The 24,247-nt window shown below is 40.4% G+C and overlaps 1 protein-coding gene across 9 annotated transcripts in view; it reads right to left on the reverse strand.

Moving 5' to 3' along the window:
* Positions 1-24,247, reverse strand: part of RYR2 (ryanodine receptor 2) — a 762,307-nt gene that overhangs the window by 276,507 nt on the left and 461,553 nt on the right. For all 9 annotated transcript variants that reach the window (XM_045437236.1, XM_045437235.1, XM_045437229.1 and 6 more), the window contains 4 exons: positions 23,851-24,010; positions 20,577-20,724; positions 4,588-4,796; positions 2,069-2,243 (listed from right to left, as the gene is read on the reverse strand). In XM_045437236.1, the coding sequence (XP_045293192.1) occupies positions 2,069-2,243; positions 4,588-4,796; positions 20,577-20,724; positions 23,851-24,010 (692 nt within the window). The remainder of the gene's footprint in view (positions 1-2,068; positions 2,244-4,587; positions 4,797-20,576; positions 20,725-23,850; positions 24,011-24,247) is intronic.

Here is a 24,247-nt window from a genome sequence, read left to right on the forward strand (position 1 = left end):
TTTGAAATGCTATGAGGTGTAAAATCAAAAATGCTGTTTACATGACTGTGCCAGCCAGACTCACTCAGTCCAGTTCATCACCACGATGGTGATTGGTCTTTGCAACGGTGCTGTGGCATGAACATTTGTTACATGCTTAAACAGTATGGATGAGCACTCCACATGGTTTATAATTCTAACATTACACATAGATTTATGTGGCATAAATTTAACAAAAGAACTCAAACAGGCATTTACTTCCAATGAAGGAAGGCATAGTATGCAACAATTATTAAATAACAACCAATTAAACGATAAAATCTCAGGTCATACCCATGGTACTGGCCAGTACAGACACAGAACACAGAAGAAGCCCCTCTCCCACCTGGCCCCCAGATACATTAGCAGTCATAAACATAATCCCAGAGAAAGGGAGATGGGTGATGGGTCGGTAGAGTACCAGTTTCTCCACCCTGAGATACACGTGTGCAAAACAGAAATTAAGTTATAAAATAATAAGATTCCTCTTACTTTTACAAATCTGTGTTTGAGAAATGATGGACGTGCCTGATCAAAAGCTTGTTGAATGATGGGGTGTCTGGGTGGCCGTCAGTTAAGCGTCAGACTTCGGCTCAGGTCACGATCCCACAGTTCATGGGTTTGAGCCCCGCGTTGGGCTCTGTGCTGACAGCTAAGAGCCTGGAGCCTGAAGCCTGCTTTGGATTCTGTGTGTGTCTCTCTCTCTGCCTCTCCCTCCCCCAAAAATAACTAAACATTAAAAAAAATTTAAGGGGCACCTGGGTGGATCATTTGGTTAAGCATCTGACTTCGGCTCAGGTCATAATCTCACGGTTCATGAGTTTGAGCCCAGCATCAGGCTCTGTGCTGACAGCTCAGAGCCCGGAGCCTGCTTTGGATCCTGTGTCTCCCTCTTTCTCTGCCTCTTCCCCTGTCACACTGTGTGTCTCTCTCTCTTTTTCAAAAATAAATAAACATTAAAAAAAATTTTTTTTAATTAAAAGCTTGTTGAATGAATGAATATAAAGTTTAAATCAAGGAATGAACTGGATAACTTTTGAGGATCAGGGACCGGTTTATAAATACTAAAAATACCGACTGAGGTATATCTCTTAAAATCCATGACTATATACATATATATTCAAATAATAAGTTATATCCCAAAGCCATTTTGAAAGAAAAATGTGTTTGCTTATTTTAAAATGAGATATTTGTATAGTGTTTTGTTAAGTACTGTCTTGCTTACATGCTCTAGAGCAACACTATCCAAAAGAACTTTCTGTGATGATGGAAAGGCTCTAAGTCTGAGCTGTTCAGGAGAGGCACCAGTTAGCCACAGGGGGGCACTGAGTACTTGAAATGGAGCAAATGCCTCTGGGAAACTCAATTGTAACTTTATTTCATTTAAATTAACGTGAATTCAAATAACCCCATGCGGCCAGTGGCCAACTTCCTGGAAGGGCAGCTCTGAAGAATGAATTTTTCATTTATTTCCAAAGGGCTTTCACTTTTCCTTCACAACCTTGCTCAAGGTCACCTCAAAGCCCTGCACTGTGCTTCCATGGAACATTCTGCGTTTCTTCAATTTAGAGCTTCCCCACTGAACAGAAATTATTCCAGTATTGACTTCCCCGGTATACTGTAATCTACATAAAAATAGGACAGCATTTTATTAATCTTTGTCATCTCAGCATCCAGCGGAGGGACTGACATGTGGCAGGTCCTCATTACACTTTTGTGAAATGAATGAACAGAAAGAAGCTATAAGCAGCTGATTAAACGGGGAAGTTCTAAATGAAAATTTAACGTTTGTGGAAAACTATCCTTTTGCCTGCCATTTATTTTCTGATTCACATGCATAAAAGCCATTTCTGCCTTATTGAAATCCTAGCTAAGCAGGAGAGGTAGTGTTTCTGCTAAAGTAATTTCAAGGGTGTCTGATCAAATAAGCCATATGGCACCCTGGCAATTTACAGCTGCAACTCATCTCCTCACTCACCGTCGAAGATGGCTGCTTACGAAACGTTAGAACAATCGGTTTCTCTGTGCTGCAAACCCGAAGGCCACTTACCGTCACCAACATCGAAGTCCTTGAACGCCAGTTCTGAGCCCGAGTCATCCAGAAGGATTTCGCCATTCAGTGTGAACATCATGGTGTGCTCCGTCATATCCACCATGCATCCCACAACATCGCCCGCTTGCCAAGAGCGCCCATAGTGTTCGTTGCCCTGGTGCCACCGCTGGGCCTAATGGACAGAAGAGTCTCTTGTCACAGACAAAGCCGGGAGAACAGCACCCACCCACCACTACTGGTATGACTCACAGCAGCTCCTTCTAGTAACACAGCAGGAGGAAGGGCTCAGTGCCACCCCACGCACCAGCGGGTCACACGCCCTAAGCGATGTGGAGGTGCCTGGGAATTCTACGTCCCTTTGATTAACACTGTATGCTATGGAATCTTGAAGAACAACCCAAATGCTATGTCATTACTTTGAGGAACGATGACTTTAAAAATCAAACCCGACACACTTTCTATTTAAAACAAACAAACAAACCTCTGTGTCTTTATAGAGGTTATTTTTTCTCACTAAAATGAATGCTTCTCAGTATTTGGGTTGTTTTTCTCCATTCCTCCAAAATGCAAAGAATTATGAGTAGAGAATAAAGCTGAGAATTTATCACTGAAAATGACATTCTAGTTTTCGTCTACTTCAAAATAAAATTCCATTCCTTGGAACCAATGGCATGGATACTTTAACAAAACAGACATCTTGAAGCATTTCAAGATATACTAAAACTTAAAAAGCTCCAAATCAAACCTAAAAATATTCTTAGGATGTTTACTGAAATAATACACCAAAAATTAAATGTGCCAACAATGTTTTGTATACAGAGGCCAAATTTCACATTATAAATACAATTCAAACACATTTTTGATAAATGTGACTTATGGATCTATAAGTACATTCCAATGATTTATGGGATCAAAATTAGTTACATCAATTATTTTGTCAGAGAAGTCTCATCTTCCCCTCAATCATCGCCTTCATTGCAAACTGATATGTCAGGGGGTATAGTCACCAATGTAAAGTAATGATATGATTATTTTCAAGTATAATACACTCTACTTTTAAAAATTTTATTTCAGAAAGTGTTAGCTTTCAATAAGTGTTAGATTTTCTATCTGAAATAAAAAACAGGTTCAGGAAATGTGGTGTTTCACAACGAAGTGGGTCTGTTGTCCCCTGAAAGACACATTATTAATTTCTAGCCTAGAAATGCTGTCCCACTTATGCCTACCTCAGTACTCAAATGTCAAATCTCCTCACGATTGCTTATTTACTCTAACTTTCCTTTTAATTAAAAATAGCTTTTCCCCTTCATATGAAAGGAATGTAAATTCATGGAAGAAAATCACAGAATAGAAAAGACTAAAATTTCTATAATTTTATCAATCAAAAAATGACTATCATTCTCTTGTGGCTAGGTTCATATACATATTATTTTTTTATTTTTAAATAATTTATGTACATAAAATAATCTTTAAACATTTATATAATGTGTAAGTAAATAATAAAATAAGCACCTGACCAGCTTCCATCCACCTTAAGAAATATTACTAATAATGCTGAAAATGAAAACTTTTTGTCATTATAAACAACAGTCTCCAGCATTCTTGTGGCTATTAAATGTGTTTACCTATCATTGATAAATTTCTTCTATGCAATTGCTAAGTCAAAGTGTATGCATTTTTAATAGTTTTTTTTTTTTAATTTTTTTTTCAACGTTTATTTATTTTTGGGACAGAGAGAGACAGAGCATGAACGGGGGAGGGGCAGAGAGAGAGGGAGACACAGAATCGGAAACAGGCTCCAGGCTCCGAGCCATCAGCCCAGAGCCCGACGCGGGGCTCGAACTCCCGGACCGCGAGATCATGACCTGGCTGAAGTCGGACGCTTAACCGACTGCGCCACCCAGGCGCCCTGATAGTTTTTTTTTTAATGTTTATTTATTTTGGGGAGAGAGGGAGAGCGAGTGCAAGGAGGGGCAGAGACAGGGAGAGAGAGAATCCCAAGCAGGCTCCAGCCATCAGCATGGAGCCTGATACGGGGCTGGAGCTCATGAACTGTGAGATGACGACCTGAGCTGAAATCTAGAGTCAGAAGCTTATCCCACTGAGCCACCCAGGCGCTCCAAAGTATATGTATTTTTAATTAGCATATGCATTTTAACACTTCTGATAGATAAGGATGATTCATTTTTTGGGTAGCAATGTGTTACTTCTTCAATTTCCCTGTGGGGAAAATGTTTTGAGATTACAAGGACAAAATTTTCTTGGGAACTATTTCTCCTGAGTGGGTGCTCCAGAAAGTCCTGATTTTACTGCCCTACCCAAAGGAATGGCAGCGGAAATCTCTCTCTCTCTCTCTCTCACACACACACACACATACACAAACACACACACACACACACACACACACACACACACACACACACACACACAGAGTATGTAGATGCCTGGGACACAGCAGCCTAGAATACCCGGAGCCTACAAATTCCGGTGTCTGGTGCTCAGCAATGTCTGCTCACCTTGAAGCCATCAAAAGCAAAGGCACGTTCGTCTGAGCCCAGCTCTTGGTCAGGTTGACAACCTGGCCTGCTCCATCCGACTCTCATGTCTCCAGCAGTGACAGCCTCAAATTCAAAATACCACCTTCCTGCCTTGACGGCATAGGTTTTCTCTGCGCGGAAGATTCGGAACCTCTCCCCGGTGCCGCTACACACTTCGGCTCGGGCAGCTGTGAATGGAAAGAGATTCCGGTGACCACTGGATAGGACATTGCAAGAGGAGACAGGACACCACACAACATCAGTAACTAAACTTACCATGAAGTTGGTAATAATACCATCTCTCTTACTCTGGTTCACATTGTATGAAGTGTTTTTATACATATGATCAGCCACTGTCACAAGGAACCAGCTTCGAGAAGGGGAAAAGACAAGGGGCTTCCAATGGAGAGATGGGTTATCAAACCTCAGTTACACTGCAAGGTGGGTGATGCTTCCTCCCTCAGCCCCTGTTCAGCAGGGAATTATCTTTCTGCAGGAAAAACACCTACCAGCCTCTTGGTGGTTTGCCAACAGAATCTGAGATGAACTTGACGACATGGCCGGAAAGAAGCCATTAAAAGAGATCTGAACTGCTGTGCACAAGAAATGAGTAGACGCTTGTGGATGTGAGAGAAGGAAGAAGCTGCCAGGAGGTGAGGAAGACAGAGAGAAAGCCGCAAGGGAAAGAGATAAATGGCACAGAAGGGTAACCATTGACAGATTTCCCAGACAAGATGGTTAAGGACAAAACTCTTCCAGTATCTCACATTTTCATCATAATGTGCTACACATACAAATGCTGTGTTTAAGTTTTGAGGGGAAAACAAAAGGATCAAGTCCAACATCAGGATCAGTGGGGCAAATATATACATATATATACTTCATATATATATATTTAGGTATATCTCTCTATATACCTATATCTATATCTATATCTATATCTATATCTATATCTATATCTATATCTATGTCTATACCTATATATGTGTGTGTGTGTGTGTGTGTGTAAAAATAAGATACATATAGATTGAAAATGCCAGGAGTACAGGACAGCCATGAAAACATAAGTCCCTAGGAAATCAATGGGGCATGGAGACAAGGGTCCACTGAACTGATAAGTCAAAGGATAAACCATCAGCTCAGCTAAGACCTGGGTTAGATGGAAGACGACATTTAAGTGACGTTGACCAAAGTCACACAAGTGACAAATGGCAGAATTCCAGAGCCGCCTAATGCTGCAGCCTATGTTCTTTCCACCCTGCCTCCAGTAGCTGGCAGAGTCAGTAGGTACTGCTTAAGTATTTGTTCTCATCTGTTCTTTTTTTTTTTTTAATGTTTATGTATTTACTTATTTTGGAGAGAGAGAGAGAGAGAGAGCAAGGGAGGGGTAGAGAGAGAGAAAGGGAGACACAGAATCTGAAGCAGGCTCCAGGCTCTGATCTGTCATCACAGAGCTTGACACAGGGCTCAAACCCATGAACCCTGAGACCATGACCTGAACCAAAGTCAGACACTTAATGGACTGAGGCACCCAGGTGCTCATCTGTTGTCCTCTCAAGAGTCGGGAAAGACATCGTAAATAACAGAAGTTTAATACCAGCTTAGCCACGGATTTGATAGGAACAAACAACAACCATAAACATGATCCACATAAGCTTTAAAGGGCACCAGTAAACACACAGCTAGACCGTCTACTGAAGATAAGACTGGCATAAAGAGACAATGGACTAAGATATTTCCATCGATTGCAGGACATAGAGGTGAACTGTATCTATTGACAAAGCTTTCAAAAGCTTTTTAAGTTTCTGAATGAGCAATGCTTTGTTGTTTCATCTTTTCCCCACAAACACACCCATACGCATATACCTAACGACTTTGTTGGCTCCAAGCAAGGGTCGTGTCTCCAGCAGCGAGAGCCTCAAATTTGAAATGCCACCTTACACGAGTGCTCACGTATGTACCTCACATGTGCACACACACACGTGCACACACACGTCATGCACTACATTCAAACATCTTACTGAAGAATAAATGCATTAATAGAGTTTAAAAGTCAGACATTTAAAATAACATATGGAGGACACTGCACGTACAAAATCCTCTGAAGAGGAAAATGTTTGCTTCTAATGCATTCAAGTTGGGGGTGGACAGGAGCCTGAATGAGAGAGAAACATCTCTATGGTGAAAGATAAAAAATTCTCATGTCTGTTACTTAGTAACAATGGTTTTTGAAAGACAGGACAGCAAACTACTTTTTGAGGGAAAAAAAATCATCATATTTTACACTTGAAGGCAGTTACTGGTATAAAGAAGCTAGTTCTATGGGCACCTGTCTGGCTCATTCGGTACAGCATGTGACTCTTGATCTCGAGGTTGTGAGTTCAAGCCCCACACTGGGTGTGGAGCCTACTTAAAAAAAATAAGAAAAGAAAATAGTTCTAAATATTGCAGTACTAAAAAGATGGAAGTCAGATTTTCAGACTTAGTTAGTATTTCCTGAAGAAACAGCACACTGATCCATGACTTCCTTAAATCGTGGTTACAACCCTCCCTGAACTAATCTAAGACATACAGAACATGAGCCATGATCCATATAAACATTTGGAAATTAATTTTCATGAAAGAAAAAAGCCATCCCGTAGTTATCCTTATTTTTCGTTATGTCGTATTTTCAAATAAAATCATACATTATGTTCCAGTATGCACAAATAAATTAAACTCCCAATTTTCTAAGAATAAAATATTCCATTCTTTAGAAAACTAAGCTACTAGAAAACTCACACGTTCTTTTTTCCTTTTTATGTTTCCAGGACATTGGACCACACTCATATGCACACTGTATAATCAAGGAATGAAAACAAATTTTCTTATCAGCTTAAATAGGTTGGAAGGCAAATTTGATATAAAAACTATAACAGATAATTTCCTTAAAAGCCCACTACAAATTACCCTTGGTAATAACACTATGAATCCTCTCCGCTAATACAGGTAATGAAAATAGGGAACAGTATATGGAAAATACGTGGCAATCACAGTAACAATGCAGAATTTTTTAGTCCTGGTATTTTATTTCCCCTGACCTTAGCTACTGCACCTACACTTCCCCGATGAGACTCAATCTGAAATGGAAACACACATGCTATTCACAGACACCATTATGCACGGGACTTGTAACCTCCATGGATCTTCCTCTGAATGCCTGTGTGATCCATAGCTCCTGTTCGGTATTTCTCACATTAGTGTAGGGCAGCTGACAACCAGGGTTTATAGAAGCAATGGTTCAGCATTCTGTTTCTTGACGAAATTCCAATATTTAATGAAAATCTGGATCTACAGAAGTTTAAAGAAAAAAGATCCAGGCAATCTGCAAGAAATTTCTTTTGCATATTCTGGGGCATCGATCACCTGGACACAAAGGAGATGCTCTTCACGGGCCTGTGAAATTGAATCTAGGAACAAAGACTATTCCAAGCCCTGGACACAGGAATCCAGGCAAATACCCAATGGGCAAGCACCAGTCTCAAAGGCAAAGAGCGTTCCTCCAAATACGCAATTCTTATGCTTTCCTTCATGTTCAACACTCGACATTCGTAGAAGCTTGGTAGGTAATTCTAGCTCATGTAAGTGTGTATATGTGATTTTCTTATATTGTCACAATGAACATAACGATAATTGGTATTAGAAACAGGCACAGTGAGCAGATGTATTCCCAGCGAATTTTACCAAGAATAGTGATACCCAGAGAAGAAGAAATTAAGGGATTATGCCTTTAACAAGTGACCTCAAGATAAAGGGTAAGGTCTGGGAAAATCCTGTGTTCCCAGTACCCCACAGATCCTAGCACAGAGAGGCCACACAGCAGTGACTGATCAAACGGAGCCTAAGCACCCATACGTGCTGTACTCCAAACTGTACTTTTAGAAGATTCTTACACTAGAGGGCAGTCAAGGTCTAATTATGTATTGAAAATGTAAGTTATTTACCATATGCTATGAAGGCAGGCAGGCTAGTCTCTTTAAAATGTTCACATGTACTTAAAATCCTTCAAGTGTGCTCATATAATAACTTCTAAAATGATTGAGATTAACCAGTCATCCTTGTAGCCTCCTGGTATTATGTTTAATCAAACAATTTAAACCTTGATAAAACCTTGCAATAAGAATAACTTAGTTTTTCAGGGGCGCCTGGGTGGCGCAGTCGGTTAAGCATCCGACTTCAGCCAGGTCACGATCTCGCGTCCGTGAGTTCGAGCCCCGCGTCAGGCTCTGAGCTGATGGCTCAGAGCCTGGAGCCTGTTTCCGATTCTGTGTCTCCCTCTCTCTCTGCCCCTCCCCCATTCATGCTCTGTCTCTCTCTGTCCCAAAAATAAATAAACGTTGAAAAAAAAAAATTAAAAAAAAAAAAAGAATAACTTAGTTTTTCAAATGTTTTAAAATGTTATTTTAGAACAATACTCCAAAGATACCACTGAGTTCATATTCAATCTGGAATACGTAAGCATTCTGCTGATGAGTGGAAAATAAATTGTAGCCCTGATTTAATTACATAGGGTTAGGGGCACCTGGGTGGCCCAGTGGGTTAAGCGTCTGACTTGGAATCAGGTCATGACCTCATGGCTCCTGGGATCCAGCCACGCTTCAGGCTGTGTGCTGACATCATGGAACCCGCGTGGGATAATTTCTGTTGCTCTCTTTCTGCCCCTACCCCACTCATGCGTGCTCTCAGTCTCTCTCACAATAAGTAAATAAACTTAAAAAAAAAAAACTGCATAGGGTTAGATTCCATTTTATCTAAATTTTTATGCCCTTAACTTTTTTTTTAATACCAGCAAGGGCAGTATATAGCCAGTTACCTTTTTAATCTTATCTCAGTGATCACCAGTTTTATTTTGCTTTATTCCACACAATCTCTCCCATCTATCTTTTAATTTCCATTTCCCCCACCCTTGTTCTGAACATCACAAATTTTCCAAAGCCTCCCAACTGGTCTCTCTATCTCTGAGCACTCTCCCCCTCCAATCTGTTCCTTCCCACTGTTGCCATAGTTACATTGCTATTGTAAATTGTGATCACATATCAAGCTTTTGCTTTAAAACTTCCTGGGGCTGGAACTCCTTGCACACATCTACCCACATTTTTTTTTTAATCTGGGCTTTCAAGATATTCCATATTTTGTCCTAATCCTTCACCTGTGACCAACAGTGTTTTCTACCTACTTATACCCTCTAATTTAGCCTAACTAGACTACCAATCATCCGTCAACTCTTTCTATGCTTGGTTACATCCGATACGCTTTCCCTCTGGCAGAAATGCCCTGACGCACCTACTCTCTACTTGTTGACATTTTGATCCCTTCAACACCTAACTCAGATGTCATTTTCTCCCCTTATTGATTCCTTCAATTAGAAAACAAATCTGTCTTATGTATTTTCTATAAAGATCAGTCAAATCCCTACTATGAAGCTGTTGGGCACTGGGACACACTGGTGAGCAAGAAACAGGGTCTCAGCCTCCACCGCGGAGTGTACTATCCTAGCCTCACTGTTCCTTGCTCATGTAACTTCAGGGGGACAACCTTGTCCATCAACGATCAACGGTTCTTTCTAAATTCCTAATGTTCAGAAACCACACCATCCTCTGATCACCACTTTTTCCTCCTGGTTTTCTCATTTCCTTTGCAAACATATTCACTTTTTTTTTTTCCCCCAACGTTTATTTATTTTTGGGACAGAGAGAGACAGAGCATGAACGGGGGAGGGGCAGAGAGAGAGGGAGACACAGAATCGGAAACAGGCTCCAGGCCCTGAGCCATCAGCCCAGAGCCCGACGCGGGGCTCGAACTCACGGACCGCGAGATCGTGACCTGGCTGAAGTCGGATGCTTAACCGACTGCACCACCCAGGCGCCCCAACATATTCACTTTTTAAACACATTAACTTCTTCCTGGGCTTCCCTTCCTTATCTGCATAACTTTCTAAATTTTTTTGAATGTTTTATTTATTTTTGAGAGGGAGAGAGAGAGAGAGAGAGAGAGAGAGAGAGAGAGAGACAGTGTGAGCAGGGGAGGAGCAGAGAGAGAAGGAGACACAGAATCTGAAGCAGGCTCCAGGCTCCGAGCTGTCAGCACAGAGCCTGGCGTGGGCCTCGAACTCATGAGCTGTGACATCATGACCTGAGCTGAAGTCGGGCACTCAACCGACTGAGCCACCCAGGTGCCCCTATCTGCATAGGTTTCTAGATTTCCTGGCCCTATTTCTCTTCTTATTTGCTGTTCACCCCAATCTTTGTCTGGTTTCGGGTTCTTCATTCTTCTCAACATCTATACGTGCTCTGTTGACCTTGCTGGCAAACAAGAGATTGGCAGGCACCACTACCACCTCATAGTCTCCAATCTCAACTGGATCATTAATGTTTCTCTGCAATTGTTTCATCTGTTTGCAGCTAGCTCTCTTTTCCATCCCACAAAACAGCTATGTCTCATCTTTATCGCTGTGTGACATCAGCAGGAATGGCAGAGTAACAATCTCCAAAAATCCTCTTCCATAAAAGCAGTGACAACACTGGAAAAAACTGTCCAAATCAACTTTTTTTCAGAGCTCTGGAAATTAACCAAAGTCTGGCAAAAATCTGGGTAGTGTTACCCCATCAAAATGGATGAATGTTTGTAAGGACAGCAGCAGGCTTACTGTTAGTGATATCCCCTTCTTGCTAGGTATGTGGCACACTGGAAACCAACAGCCTCTCAATTACAGTGTAAATCAGTAACCTAGAAGCTTCTAGAGGGAATAGAATGGAGCCGGAAACCCTCCAAAGCCCAATTCACTGATAACTGTCATTATTTTCCCTTCACAGTAGTTTGTCAGAAAATCCCACTTATCTTTATCTGGTCTGACTTTGTTGGCCCAATGCACACCATCATTTCCCAAAGGGCATTTGTTGAAAATAATCAGAGGCAATTTTTTAACACTGCAGCTGCGTGATGTGGCAATAACAGTGAGGCAACCAACACGCTGACCGAAAATTTCAGAAGAGCTGAGGAATGAGATGTCCTTAGTAGGTTGTGAAAACTTCCAGTGTAATCCTGGGAATCCAGAAAGCCACACTCACACCCAGGGCTCTGTGTGTGTGTGTGTGTGTGTGTGTGTGTGTGTGTGTGTGTGTGTTCGTGTTCAGAAAGACCTGAGAAGGTCCTAAGTTCTGACCTCTGGGACACCTTAAGGTTCCACACAAGCAGTAAGTGAAGGCTAAGGTGAGGACTGCCTGCTTGTGTGTTGGAGTTATGTCTCAACATGCACGCAGAGCCCCTCCCTCAACGAAGACTGGGAGACTTGTAAGCGCCAAGCATTTGGGAAAGTCTCTGTCCAATCACTAGCTGACCATGAGGCTAATGAAACAGAGGCTCCTGGGACTACAAATGACAAAGAAAACAAAATATACAAGGCTAGTTAAGAAAGCCGATGAACAAACAAACGACAATTACAAGTACAATAACAAACCATGGGGGGGCGCCTGGGTGGCGCAGTCGGTTGAGCGTCCGACTTCAGCCAGGTCACGATCTCGCGGTCCGTGAGTTCGAGCCCCGCGTCGGGCTCTGGGCTGATGGCTCAGAGCCTGGAGCCTGTTTCTGATTCTGTGTCTCCCTCTCTCTCTGCCCCTCCCCCGTTCATGCTGTGTCTCTCTCTGTCCCAAAAATAAATAAACGTTGAAAAAAAAAAAATTAAAAAAAAAAAAAATAACAAACCATGGGGGAGGGGAGATTCCAGAGTTGCTATATTATGTTATTTAAAATATCTGATTCTCAACAAAAATAGGGAGACATGCAAAAAGACAAGGAAGTATGTCTCCTACAGGGACAATAAAGGAGTCAGAAATTGTCCCTGAGAAAGCCCAGATACTGGACTTACTAGACAAAGATTTTAACTATTTATTTTAAACTATTTAAACTATTTATTTAGCTATTTTATTTTATTATTTTTTAAAATTTTTTTATGTTTATTTCTGAGAGAGGAGAAAGAGAGAGCAATCAGGGGAGGAGCAGAGAGAGAAAGAAGCAGGCAAAGAATCTGAAGCAGGCTCCAGGCTCTGAGCTGTCAGCACAGAGCCCGACACGGGTCTCAAATCTATGAGCTATGAGATCATGACCTGAGCCAAGGTCAGATGCTTTAATCAACTGAGCCACCTACGCACCCCATAAATTAGCTCATTTAAGTATGTTCAAAGAACTAAAAGAAACCATGTCTGAAGAACGAAAGGAAATTATGAGAACAATGCCTCACCAAAAAGAACCTATCAATAAAGAGACAGAGATTATTAAAAAAGAAACAAAAAAACAGAAATTCCTGAAAAGTAAAATAAGTGAAGTTAAAATCCACTCGAGGGGCTCAACTGTAGGTTTAAACTAGCAGAACACATAATCAAAGAATTTAAGGATAGATCCACCAAGATTATCAAGTATGGAAAACAGCATGGGAAAGGAATGAAGAAAAATAAACAGCCTCAGAGACCCTTGGGATACAATCAAGTGTGACAACCCATGTCTAATGGGCATTTCAGCAAGAGAGGAGAGGAATAGGGCAGAAAGAATATTTAAAGAAACACTGACCACTCTTCAAATTTGCTGACATTCATTTACAGTTCTGAGAAGCTCCACAAGATCTAAGTAGGATAAACTCAAAGAAATCTAAACTAGGCACATCATAATCAAATTACTGAAAGACGAAAAGTCTTGAAAGCACCAAGAGAGAAGAAACACATCACATGCAAGGATCTTCAATAAGAGTAACAGCCAGTGTCGCATCAGAAAACATGGGGGCCAGAAGGCAACGGGAGGCCATATACATAGTGCTGAAGGAAAAAGAAAAAGCCAGCCTAGAATTCTACCTCCAGCAAATCTTCATTGTTCTCTGCAAGTCTTCTGACACAGTCCAGCCCTTTCTCACTCTTGCCCCTTAGCAAATAAGCTCATTTTCTATTTCAACGGAAAACAGTAAGCACATAACAAGAATTCCCTGTGTTTCATCCTCATTTTCCATGAACATAGGTTTCTACCTTCTCTTTAATCCTTACCTCTTTCACACTAAATTTAGGGGAGCAGGTGTTCTCCCTATTATATTAGATTGGTCCCTTCATCCGTGCTCTGATTTCACCCCTGACCCTTGCAGAGACTACACTTATCCAGCTCTTCTCCTTTATTTTCAACCTCCCACTTTCTGCTGGTCCTTTCCCTTAGCATATAAAAATGTCCGAATGCCTCCCTTTAAAAAAAAAGAAATATTTAATCTTTAATCCTTTCTTCCTCTCTTGCGGTAGCCTCAGCTTTATGTTTATATCCAGAACTGAGTCGTGGTAGTGTCTAGTGTCTCTCAGGCATTTCAAACTCAAAGTGTTTACAATTAAACTTGGAATCTCCCCCAAAATCCCACCTCTATTTGCTCTGAATCCTGTGTTCCCTGTGAATGTGGATGTACTTGGCATCTACCAATCCAGAAACCATCCCTGCCACCCGCTTTGTCCTTCTGCTGATTCTACTTTTAAATGTCAAACGATTCTGCCCTATTGTCTCTATTCACAGTATTGCCTAAGCTCGGGCCGTCAATACTCCTCAACATCACTTGTGTAGCCGCCCAACTGTTGTCCTCACCTCCACTTTTGTTCACATTCAACCCATTCTCCCAAGAGTCACTTATTTTTTTTTTAATAGAAAAATCTTTTTTTTTTCCAATCTCTGCCTCCTCTACTTCATTTCCTGCCACTTCTCAAACTCTAAATTCAGCTATGCAACACTGAAGTCCCCATGTGTAATGCTCTTTTGTGGCTCCAGGCTCTTCTACATACCATACTCTTGGCCTGGAATACACGGGACTTGGTTGATTCCTATGCATCCTTCTAAATATTGCTTTGCCTACTTTTAAGTAGGTAAAGTAGGTGGTTTTAAAACATGTCTACAAATATTTTGCTACATTTCCTTTCAAAAAGTGTGGGCTTGAGTGCGGGCTCTTTAAGTGCCTCACATCTAACAAACAGAATACGATAGAAGTAAATGTAATGGGCATTGAGGTCTCCCCGTCATGCTATGTCTTATTCATGCGGGGGGAAGTCATCTGCTCTGTGAAAACACTCAAGCATCTCTCTGAGGAGGTCTGCTGGCAAGGAACTTAGGTCTCTGGCCAAAAGCCAGAGAGAAACTGAGTCCTTTGGCCAATAATTATGCAAATGAGCTCTTAGAAGCAAACCTTCCAGCCCCACTGAAGTCTTCAGATGACTGTAGCCCTGACCAACTCGACAGCAACCTCAAAAAAAGGCCATGATCCAGAACTATCTGACTAACCCACTCACAAATTCCTAACCACAGAGATAACAAATGTTCGCTGCACCATTAAATTTTAGGGGGACATTTGTTACACAGCAACAGATAACAAATACACTTCCTCTATGAAGACTGCTCTGACATCACTGAGTTAAACCCTCTGTGCTATGATACTTGAGCGTTAACACTTACACCATATAGTAGTGTGGACAATTCAGTCTATCTTCCTTGCCTACCCTGAGAGCTGCCTGTGGGCAAAAACTGTTTTATTCATTTTTGAATCCCCAGACCTGGGCAGAGTAGATGTTCAATAACTATGTATTAGAGTCAAGTGGACATGAAGATGACTTGAAATATGGAAGTAACATGAAACCCAAACATGGATTTTATAAACACGAACTGCTTCCCTTTCTCCTTGAAATTCACATAAGTCACAAGAAAGTAGGTAACTGTAAGGTAGCAATACATTGCCTCACAAGGGTGTTAAGAAGATAAAATTATATTATGGTTGTAAATAGTGTAAAACTATATGTCATAAAGATAACATCTTACGCAGTATCCAAAAAAGGTTATCCGTAAAAGTGAATACAACAGATGGAACTGACACAGACTATGCCCTTGACTGATAATGTCTTTAAAATATAATCATCACTGATTATTTTTTTGTGGCATATACTGCACATCTTGTACAGGGTAAAACGGACTCCCCCTCTTGGATACCAACCATATATAGTTTTTTAAACAGTGCATTTCTTTTGTTTGTTTGAATGGGTAATGCAAATAGAGTACAAAATTTTTTTAAAAATGATATGCGGCAAAATGTAAATCTCCCCTCCCACAGCTGTCTGTCAGCTATCTGGTTATCTTTCCTGGAAGCAATCACGGTTACCATTGTTTTCTGTGTCTTTCCAGAGTCAGACTGTGCATATGCAAGCATTTACATATATTCTTTTTTATAATGCAAATAGTACCATGTTCTTCACAGAGCTCAGGACTTTGCTACTTTACCTTAATATGATACATCTGAGATTGCTTCCTATCGGCACTTCATTATATTTAAGAACTTCATAATATTCCATTGTATGAATGTACCATGATATTTTTAACCAGCTCCCATGCGCCAGAGTGTTGTCTAATCTGGTGCTTTGTTTTACTTTATGGTGTGTGTGTGTGTGTGTGTGTGTGTGTGTGTGTGTGTGTGTATGCGGATGTGTTGGGGAGCTAAGACACTACACTATTCATGTCATTTATATTTTTCTGTTGGACTGTGTAAGTCTCCTCTATTACTTTTTTCCTTTTCCCTAATCCTTTATCCTGAAATGCATTTCCTCACTCCGTGTCCACCACTGACATCACTCCAATGTGTATGCTGTTTTGCCTTGGACAGGTTTGTGTTTTTGTAAGCAGTAAGGTACTCAGAAATTATATTAATTGTATTATATCCCTGCTCTATTCCATACTTCATGATCACTGCTTCTGAATTGCTGCATGCTAGGTTTTAACATTTCTATTATTTTTATCTAGGATACTTTCAGCTTTCACAATCACAAATAGTGCTATAATAAACACATTCCTCCACACCTGTGTCTAGACCTACACATGAGTGTTTCTACACCCAAGTGTGCCATTTGCTGGGTCATACTCATGGTTTCTACATAATACAAGCTTTTCACGCAACAAATTTGCCAAGTTATACTTTCAACTGAGATGCACAGGGTTCCCATTGTGTCACATCCATGTCAACACATGATATCATGTAGCTTTCTAATTATTTTCATTTGTTGGATATAAACCTATAAATATTTTACTTTGCATTTCTCTAATGATTAGGGAGATCTGAAATATCTTCATGTGTTTTTAAATCGATGCAGTTTCCCTTACTATTTACATATATTGCCTATTTGTCTATTTTTTATTAAGGTAACTGATATATGCCATTGTATTATTTTCATATTACAACAGAATGATCTAATATTTATATATATTGCAAAATGATCACTACAAGTCTAGTTAACATAGTGCTATGTTATTAGTAAATATTTATATGCCTGATATACCTAGTTGTTCATTAAAAATTACACTTAGGGGCACCTGGGTGGCCCAGTGGGTTAAGTGTCTGACTTCAGCTCAGGTCCGTGGGTTCAAGTCCCGTGTTGGTCTCTGTGCTGACAGCTCAGAGCCTGGAGCCTGCTTCAGATTCTGTGTCTCCCCTTCTCTCTGCCCCTCCCCTGCTCATGCTCTGTCTCTCTGTCTCTCTGAAAAAATAAATAAACATCAAAAATATTTTTTAATTACATTTAATAGATCACTTCAAAGGGGGCTCACGGGGCTGTGAAACCAGGAGCTCTAACACCGATCAAAGAATGAAGTTGTCCACAGGACATCACAGTCATTCAACAGTGCCATCTTTCTGAGGAGACGTGATGCAAAGCCACTCATAATTGTGACAAGTGACTCATAATAATCCAAGATTGGTGATGTGGGAAAATAAACACATGTCAAAAAGTTTAACCTCCAAAAAATACATTTAAGATTGATTCACTCTTTGAAAGGTTTGTAAAGTCAATACATCCCTAAGAAGACTGACCATGACAGAAAAAGAGAAACATAAACTGTGAATACCAAAAATGGAAAGAAGTGGCACTACAGACCCTCCAAACATTAAAGGAATAATAAGGGGACATTAGAACAATTTTACGCCAACAAATACGGCAACTTAAATGAATTTACTGAATTCATGAAATTTGTGAATTTACTAACTTACTGAAAAAAACATAACTTATCAAAACTGACATAAGAAGAAACAAAATCTAAGTATCTCCCATAGCTATTAAAGACATTTGAATTCATGATCAAATACCTTTCCTACAATATAAAACTATAGGTCCAGATGGTTTTCGTGATAAATTCTATACGACATTTCGGTAAAACATAATACAAAACTATCTCAAATTCAGAGAACAGTGGGAACATTTCCTAATTTGTATCACAAAGCCAGGATTACCCTCATAACAAAAGCTGACAAAGAGATGTTGCAAGAAAAGAAAATGACATACCAGTATCGCTTATGAATTTAGATATAAAAATCCTTAATAGAATAGCAAAGAGAATCCAGGTATATATAAAGATGGATAACACACCTTGACTAAGTAGAGTTGTATTAGAAATGCAACCTTGTTTTAACATTCAAAAATCAATGTTATTCACAGTATTTTCAGAATAAAGGAGAAGAATATATAATCTTCTCAATAAATGGCAAAAAAATTATTTGGTAAAATTTAATATCCCATTCATGATAAAAGCTCCCAGAAAACTAGGAAGAGAACTTCTTCATGGTGATAAGAGCAGTTAACATCATACTCCATGATGAAACAATAAAAATTCTTCCCTTACGACTGGGAATAAGGCAGGATAATCTCCCTTGCCACTTTATTAAACATTGTAATTCTTTCCCCGTTCAATAAGTCAAAAGACAAAAGGCATGATAATTATAAAGGAAAAAGTAAAACTTTTTGGGGTGTTGGGGGGAGACCCATGGTTATGTAGGTAGAAAATCCTAAAAAGAAAGAAAGAAAGAAAGAAAGAAAGAAAGAAAGAAAGAAAGAAAGAAAGAAAAGAAGAGAAAGGAAAAAAAGTAAGATAAATTCTGCCAGACCACAGGATGTAATGTCAACATATACATAACATTTGTGTTTCTCATATTCAACATATTCATCTTTCAACTGGAAGATGAAATGAATGAAAACTAATTTCATTTATAATAGTTTCCAAAATATCAGATACCTCTAAAAATAATGGGCAATCCCTCTACTCTGAAAGTAGTAGATAAACTAGAGAGGACCAAAATAAATGGAAGGATAGGTCTCGTTCATGAACTGATAGACTAAATATTATTAAAATGTCAATTCTCCCCTAACTGACCTATAAAGCCAACTATATCCCAACAAAACCAAATTGACAACTGGAATCTAAAATTTATAAAGAAATGCAAAGAAAAAAGGAGCCCGAAAAACCTCTTAAAGAAGAAGTTAGAGGACCTACCCTACCTGATGTTAAGATTTGTTATAAGGTGGTAATAACAAAGACAGCAGTGTGGTACTCACTTAAAGATAGACATATGGATGAATAGAACACAATGGTCAATAGAGATTTGACCAAGGTGGCAAGGTAACTCAATGGGAAAGGATAATTTGTTGTAACCAATAGTGCTGAGACAGCTGAAGATCCATCTGGACAAAAATGAACCTCGACCTTAGTCTCCCATCACAAATAACACTCAATCAATTCAGATTATAGACCTAAATGAAAACGTTACAATCATAAAACTTCCGGAAGAAAGCACCAGAGAAAATCTTTGTTTTTGCACAGGCCAAGATTTCAACCTATTCAAGATTTCAACATATAACCATGAAGGGAAAATCATAAATGGACCTCATCAAAATTAAGAATGTTCTGCTCTTTGAAAGATTTCACTGAGAAAATGGAAGCACAACTCAGATCCTGGGAGGAGTTATTTCCAATATCTGACACAGTCTCCATATCCAGAAAATCTACATATATGTACAAATATTTACAATGACATATAGTTACAATTCAATAAAAAGAAGACAAAACAACCCAATTTTTAAAAATGGATATAGATTTGAAAAAAACACTTATCCCAATGGCCCATAAGTGCAAGAAAAAATTTCAACACTATTACTCTGAGGAAAATGAGAATTAAAACTATTAATAAGATCCTATTTTGTATCTATCAGAATGGTTAAAATCAGAAAGATTCACTACCAATTCTTGGCCAGGATGTGGGAGAAACCATCCACACAGGATTACTACTGTGAGGAGTAAGTAATTGCCTAAGGTCTTAGAAACATTTGCTGTACCTGATAAGCACTGTAAAATCATTAGCTATTATTACTATTTATGGTCTGGACATCTTTGCACAGCTATTACACTGAAAATAGTAGTCATCAGAGAATATTTAGGATGCATTTTTAAAAACTTTCTACCAAAAAATATAGCCACTATAAGGAAACGCACAGTTTATTTCATTTCTGCCAATTTTAAAATATGGATATTCACACCAACTCAGACTTCAGGCAAAGCTTTAAGGGACTAATCATTTTAAACCATATTCTTAAAAGGTATTATTTAAGGGGAATGTGTTCTTTATAAAACCTCTGAAAATCTATTTCTTCAACACATATTTCTTGAGTGCTTACTCTAATGTGCTCACCTTAAAGCAAAATGTTGCACTAATTAATGAATAGTGTCTATAGGTATGAGTAAAAATAATGAAGGTTCCGAAGACAGTAGCTATGGATTTACTCCCACAAACTAAACAAGGAGAGCTGAAGGAAAGCCTGTGGGATGGAAACAGGGGCAATCTCAGGGTTAATTAACCTCAGACTCTCTGGGAAGGTAAACCCATTTCTTCCCCTTGCAGAATCACTGTGGTCCTAAGACATTCTACTGAGAGATGAGCCTAATCCTTTGTGTCCTCAGGAAAAAAAAAAAATGCTCCAACTACTGGCCTAAATTACAAACTAAATTACATCCTGAAGGACTCCATCTTGTACGTTCCCCTCCTTTCAGTCAATTATTTGGCTTTAAAGAACTACTACACAATTTTGCAACCCAAGAGGAAGAAAGGAAAACCCAAATACCATGATCTTGATCTGGCGCCTCCAGATGGTAGCCATATCCCAGCAGCGTGCGCACGGCCTCACGGAGGCTGTCCTTGTTGGACTTCTTGGTGCGGTCATCTAGAAGGGTGTAGGGAACCAGGCGAGGGTTTCTTCTGTTCTTTACATCCTACGGGAAGAGAAAAGGTGTTGGTCGTCAAAGCAGTGCTGAAGCAATCATTCTGGAAATGAGACAGCCACCAGATACAACAGAAAAGTAAAGTCCCTGAGTTAAAAGCTGCCTCTCCCCCACCTTCTTTGTCTTCTCAGGTAAGTTACTGAACCACTATCAATACAGAAGATTCAATCCAATGCATAACTGCATCCATTCAAAGCAGTAACAAAAAGTAAAAACAGCAGTAACAAAAGCCAATTGGAAGGATCTCTGTAACCATCTTTCATCTGCTGGGGTCACAGGGCAATGGGCTAATTTGGAGCACACAGCATTTCCTTGCACAGTTGACTGATAAGTCTTTGTTCCAAGAAGAGTCAAATGATCACTGGTCACCTCTTAGTGACATCGGTCTACAAACAACATAAGGCTGTGGTCCCTTTCTCAGAAAAATTCAGTGTGATATAGGCAGCCATTCTATGAACTCAACTAGCTTGAAAAATATGCACTCAAGTGACTCCATTAACCTGTGAGACCAGTTAATAACAGAAATACTGAAAGAACTACAAAACTCACAATTTGGCTGTTACAAAAGAGGTTACAAGTTGATAAATGTGATGAAACCAGTATCAGCAAAGCCAGAAAGTGGGCTATCCTACCGTCCTGGCAAAGAAACTACTCCCTTCCATCCACTCACTGAGATTCCGCTGCAGTTTTTGTCAGACTCTCCATATTTCGGGCAGCATACTCAACTCTCACTACAACCCCAGCATGATGAAGAATTAGGAGGCTGTGGTTCCTCCCAAACCTTCTCAAGAAAAATGAGTTCTGTGGTGGGTCTGTTCTGGGTGGGTAGGAGCAAGGAAAGCCTTTCCTACTTTCTTCTCCCCTCGCTCTAGCAAATTCGTACCAATACCTGCTCCATTAGGGTCAAGAGCACCTAGGTTGCTTGGTGGGGGGCACCACTCCAAAGCCACCTCCAAAATAAACCAGCAGTATAAACAGAGCGCCTACACTGCCAGCCCAGCTGTGAGATGCACCACCCAGCACCCCTGTTTTTCAGCATGGTTTTTGTCCCCAAACTTTCTATAGAAATTCTGAAGCCTTCAATGAATCATCCTCTCTAGAGATGTCCTGAGATTCTGAGTGTTCACAGGAGCTCCCCAGGGGATTCCACACGCACTCAGGTTTGAGACCAGCTGTGCTAGAGTCAGACAGAGAAGAGGTAAATTCAATGAAGCTGTTTTCAAGGACTTTCAGTATAGGTCTGAACTAGATTACGCTAACAAGAAGGTGATGGAAAATTCAAGACAATGCTTGTTCAAATAATCCAGCAAACATGAGTTATGTCAGTGGGGAATTCGGTGGAGGGAAGGGGTGGGAGCTGGGAGAGGGAATGGGGAAAGGATTTCAATGAGAGCTCTGGCCAGCTCAAACAGAGCCTTAGGCTTGTAGGAGGAAATGCATGAACAGGAAAGAACATCCCTCGAGGAAGAGACGGACATCAGGGAAATCCTGGTTTGTCTGACACCGCCAGGTGGCCTTCAAGGCAAGTAAGCCCTCCTTTCTCAGAGAGCCAGTGTGGACCCCTTAGCCCTCTGGGGTGTAAGAATCAGGTTCTCCCTGTCTCTCTGTCTGTCTCTCTCACACACACACACACACAATGCTTAAGCAGATTTAGTGCCGACATTCTCCTCTGTTATAGCCAGCTTAATTCAATATAAACATATATTTTATGAGGCCACTCAAGGCTATTCAAGTTTTCTTTAGCCTTCCCAATGGCAAAAAGTCACCAGCTTAGAAGGATTTGGGAAATTCATTTTTTCAAGTCAACACTGAGGCTGTATATCAAACCACAGTCTAAGCCTATAAGTAAGAATCCATTTTATTCCCGAAAAATTTTTAAGTCACGGCAGTCCCAAAACGAGCTGGCTGGAGGCAACAAGGAACAAGAAAGTGAAGAATTTTTGGCTCTGGAGTCAGAAGCCTTGATCCCAAGCTGTGTCTGCCACCTGCTAGCTGTGCAGCACTGAGCGCAGTGCTCTCAATAAGGCCCCCTGTACACATGTGAACTGGGAATAAAAACCATTCTCCCTCACGTAACTGTTGTTGTGAGTTAAAAACAATACATGTAAACGTCTGGGCGTGGTGAATGGCACCTAATATAATAGCAAACTGCTCTCTGTGTGCGTTAGAAGGCAGGCACTGTTATCAGCCTTTCTCAGACAGGAGTTATATAATGAAGTTAAATCACTTACTGATGAGGAAAACAGTGGCGCAGAGAATTTAAGTAGCCTTAAATTCTCAGTGGCACAGAGAATTGAAGTAGCCTTCCCAAGGTCACATGGTGACAAGGAGGTAAAGCTAAAATTTGCTCTTCACCCCTCTGCCATGCTTATTCCAATATGTACTCAATGACAGTCACTCCCACGGGGGCCACCCATTAATGGAGATCCATGGCTCTGAAATCCATAAAGCGCTGAAAACTCAGTTTTTACCAAAGTTTAACAAAAACTCCGTTGGTGGTAAAACGTGATCTGAATTGATGCGAGCCTGTTTATAGTCTTTATTTATCCCTCCTGGTGTTATCATGCCTACGCTGTGCTGAACAATTAGTAGCAGCATTTTGCTGCCCTGCTGGGAGTGCTAAGTAACACGTAATATGTCACATATTACATCACATCAACGTCCCAGAAACCCAAAAAAATATCTCGATTCTGGAATTCATCTGGCCGCAGGGGATTCGAATAAGGAATTGTGGACCTCTTTTATTATTATTTTATCCCCATCTTCTCATTATTTCAAAGGATTCTCCTTCAACACAACCTCAGAGAGACAAATGCCACAGAACTGCCTTAAAAATCTCTGTTCTAGTTAACATTCACTGAGTGCCTCACGGCAACACTCAGAGCTATGGGCATCTGATTTCTTGAGTCGAGCATTGAAGAGGGGCCTTAGTGCACAGGCACATTAAGAAAGGTATATGAGTTTCAAAATGGTCATTATTTAATCCCTCCTGTTGGGAGTCATGCTGATGACCACTTAAGTAAATCTCAGCCCCCACGCCATGAAGCTAAATTCCCACGTACCTATTGCATGCCGTAAATCGCAGCCCACGTGCCGTAAAGCTCAACACCCACGTACCTGCTGGATGCCGTAAGTCCAGCCCTGCCGGATTCGATCCCGGGCCCACACGTTGTGAGCGTTCTCCGCCAACTTGTCCACCATCGCTTCCTGAGACGGCGTGAGTTTAATGAAGCTCAGGTCCATCGGGGCAGGCTTATACCCACTTGTCAGCTGGTAACTACAAAGCAAAACAAAAGAGATATGTAATTGGCCTTTCAAAAACAAGTCCAGGCTTAGAAATCCCTCTAAGGGTCTTTTTATGGCCCCACTCACTTCTAATGATTCCAGACACCACACTGGTGACCGCTGGCCTGTCGGTCAGCAAGCCTGGAGCCCTTCATGCACGCTAATAACTCATTAGGCACAAAGGCCACGCGATCTTTGTTTTCATTTTTATGTCAATAAAACTAAAATA

This window comes from Leopardus geoffroyi, chromosome D2 (assembly GCF_018350155.1).
Source record: "Leopardus geoffroyi isolate Oge1 chromosome D2, O.geoffroyi_Oge1_pat1.0, whole genome shotgun sequence".
In the NCBI taxonomy this organism is placed as follows: Eukaryota; Metazoa; Chordata; class Mammalia; order Carnivora; family Felidae; genus Leopardus; species Leopardus geoffroyi.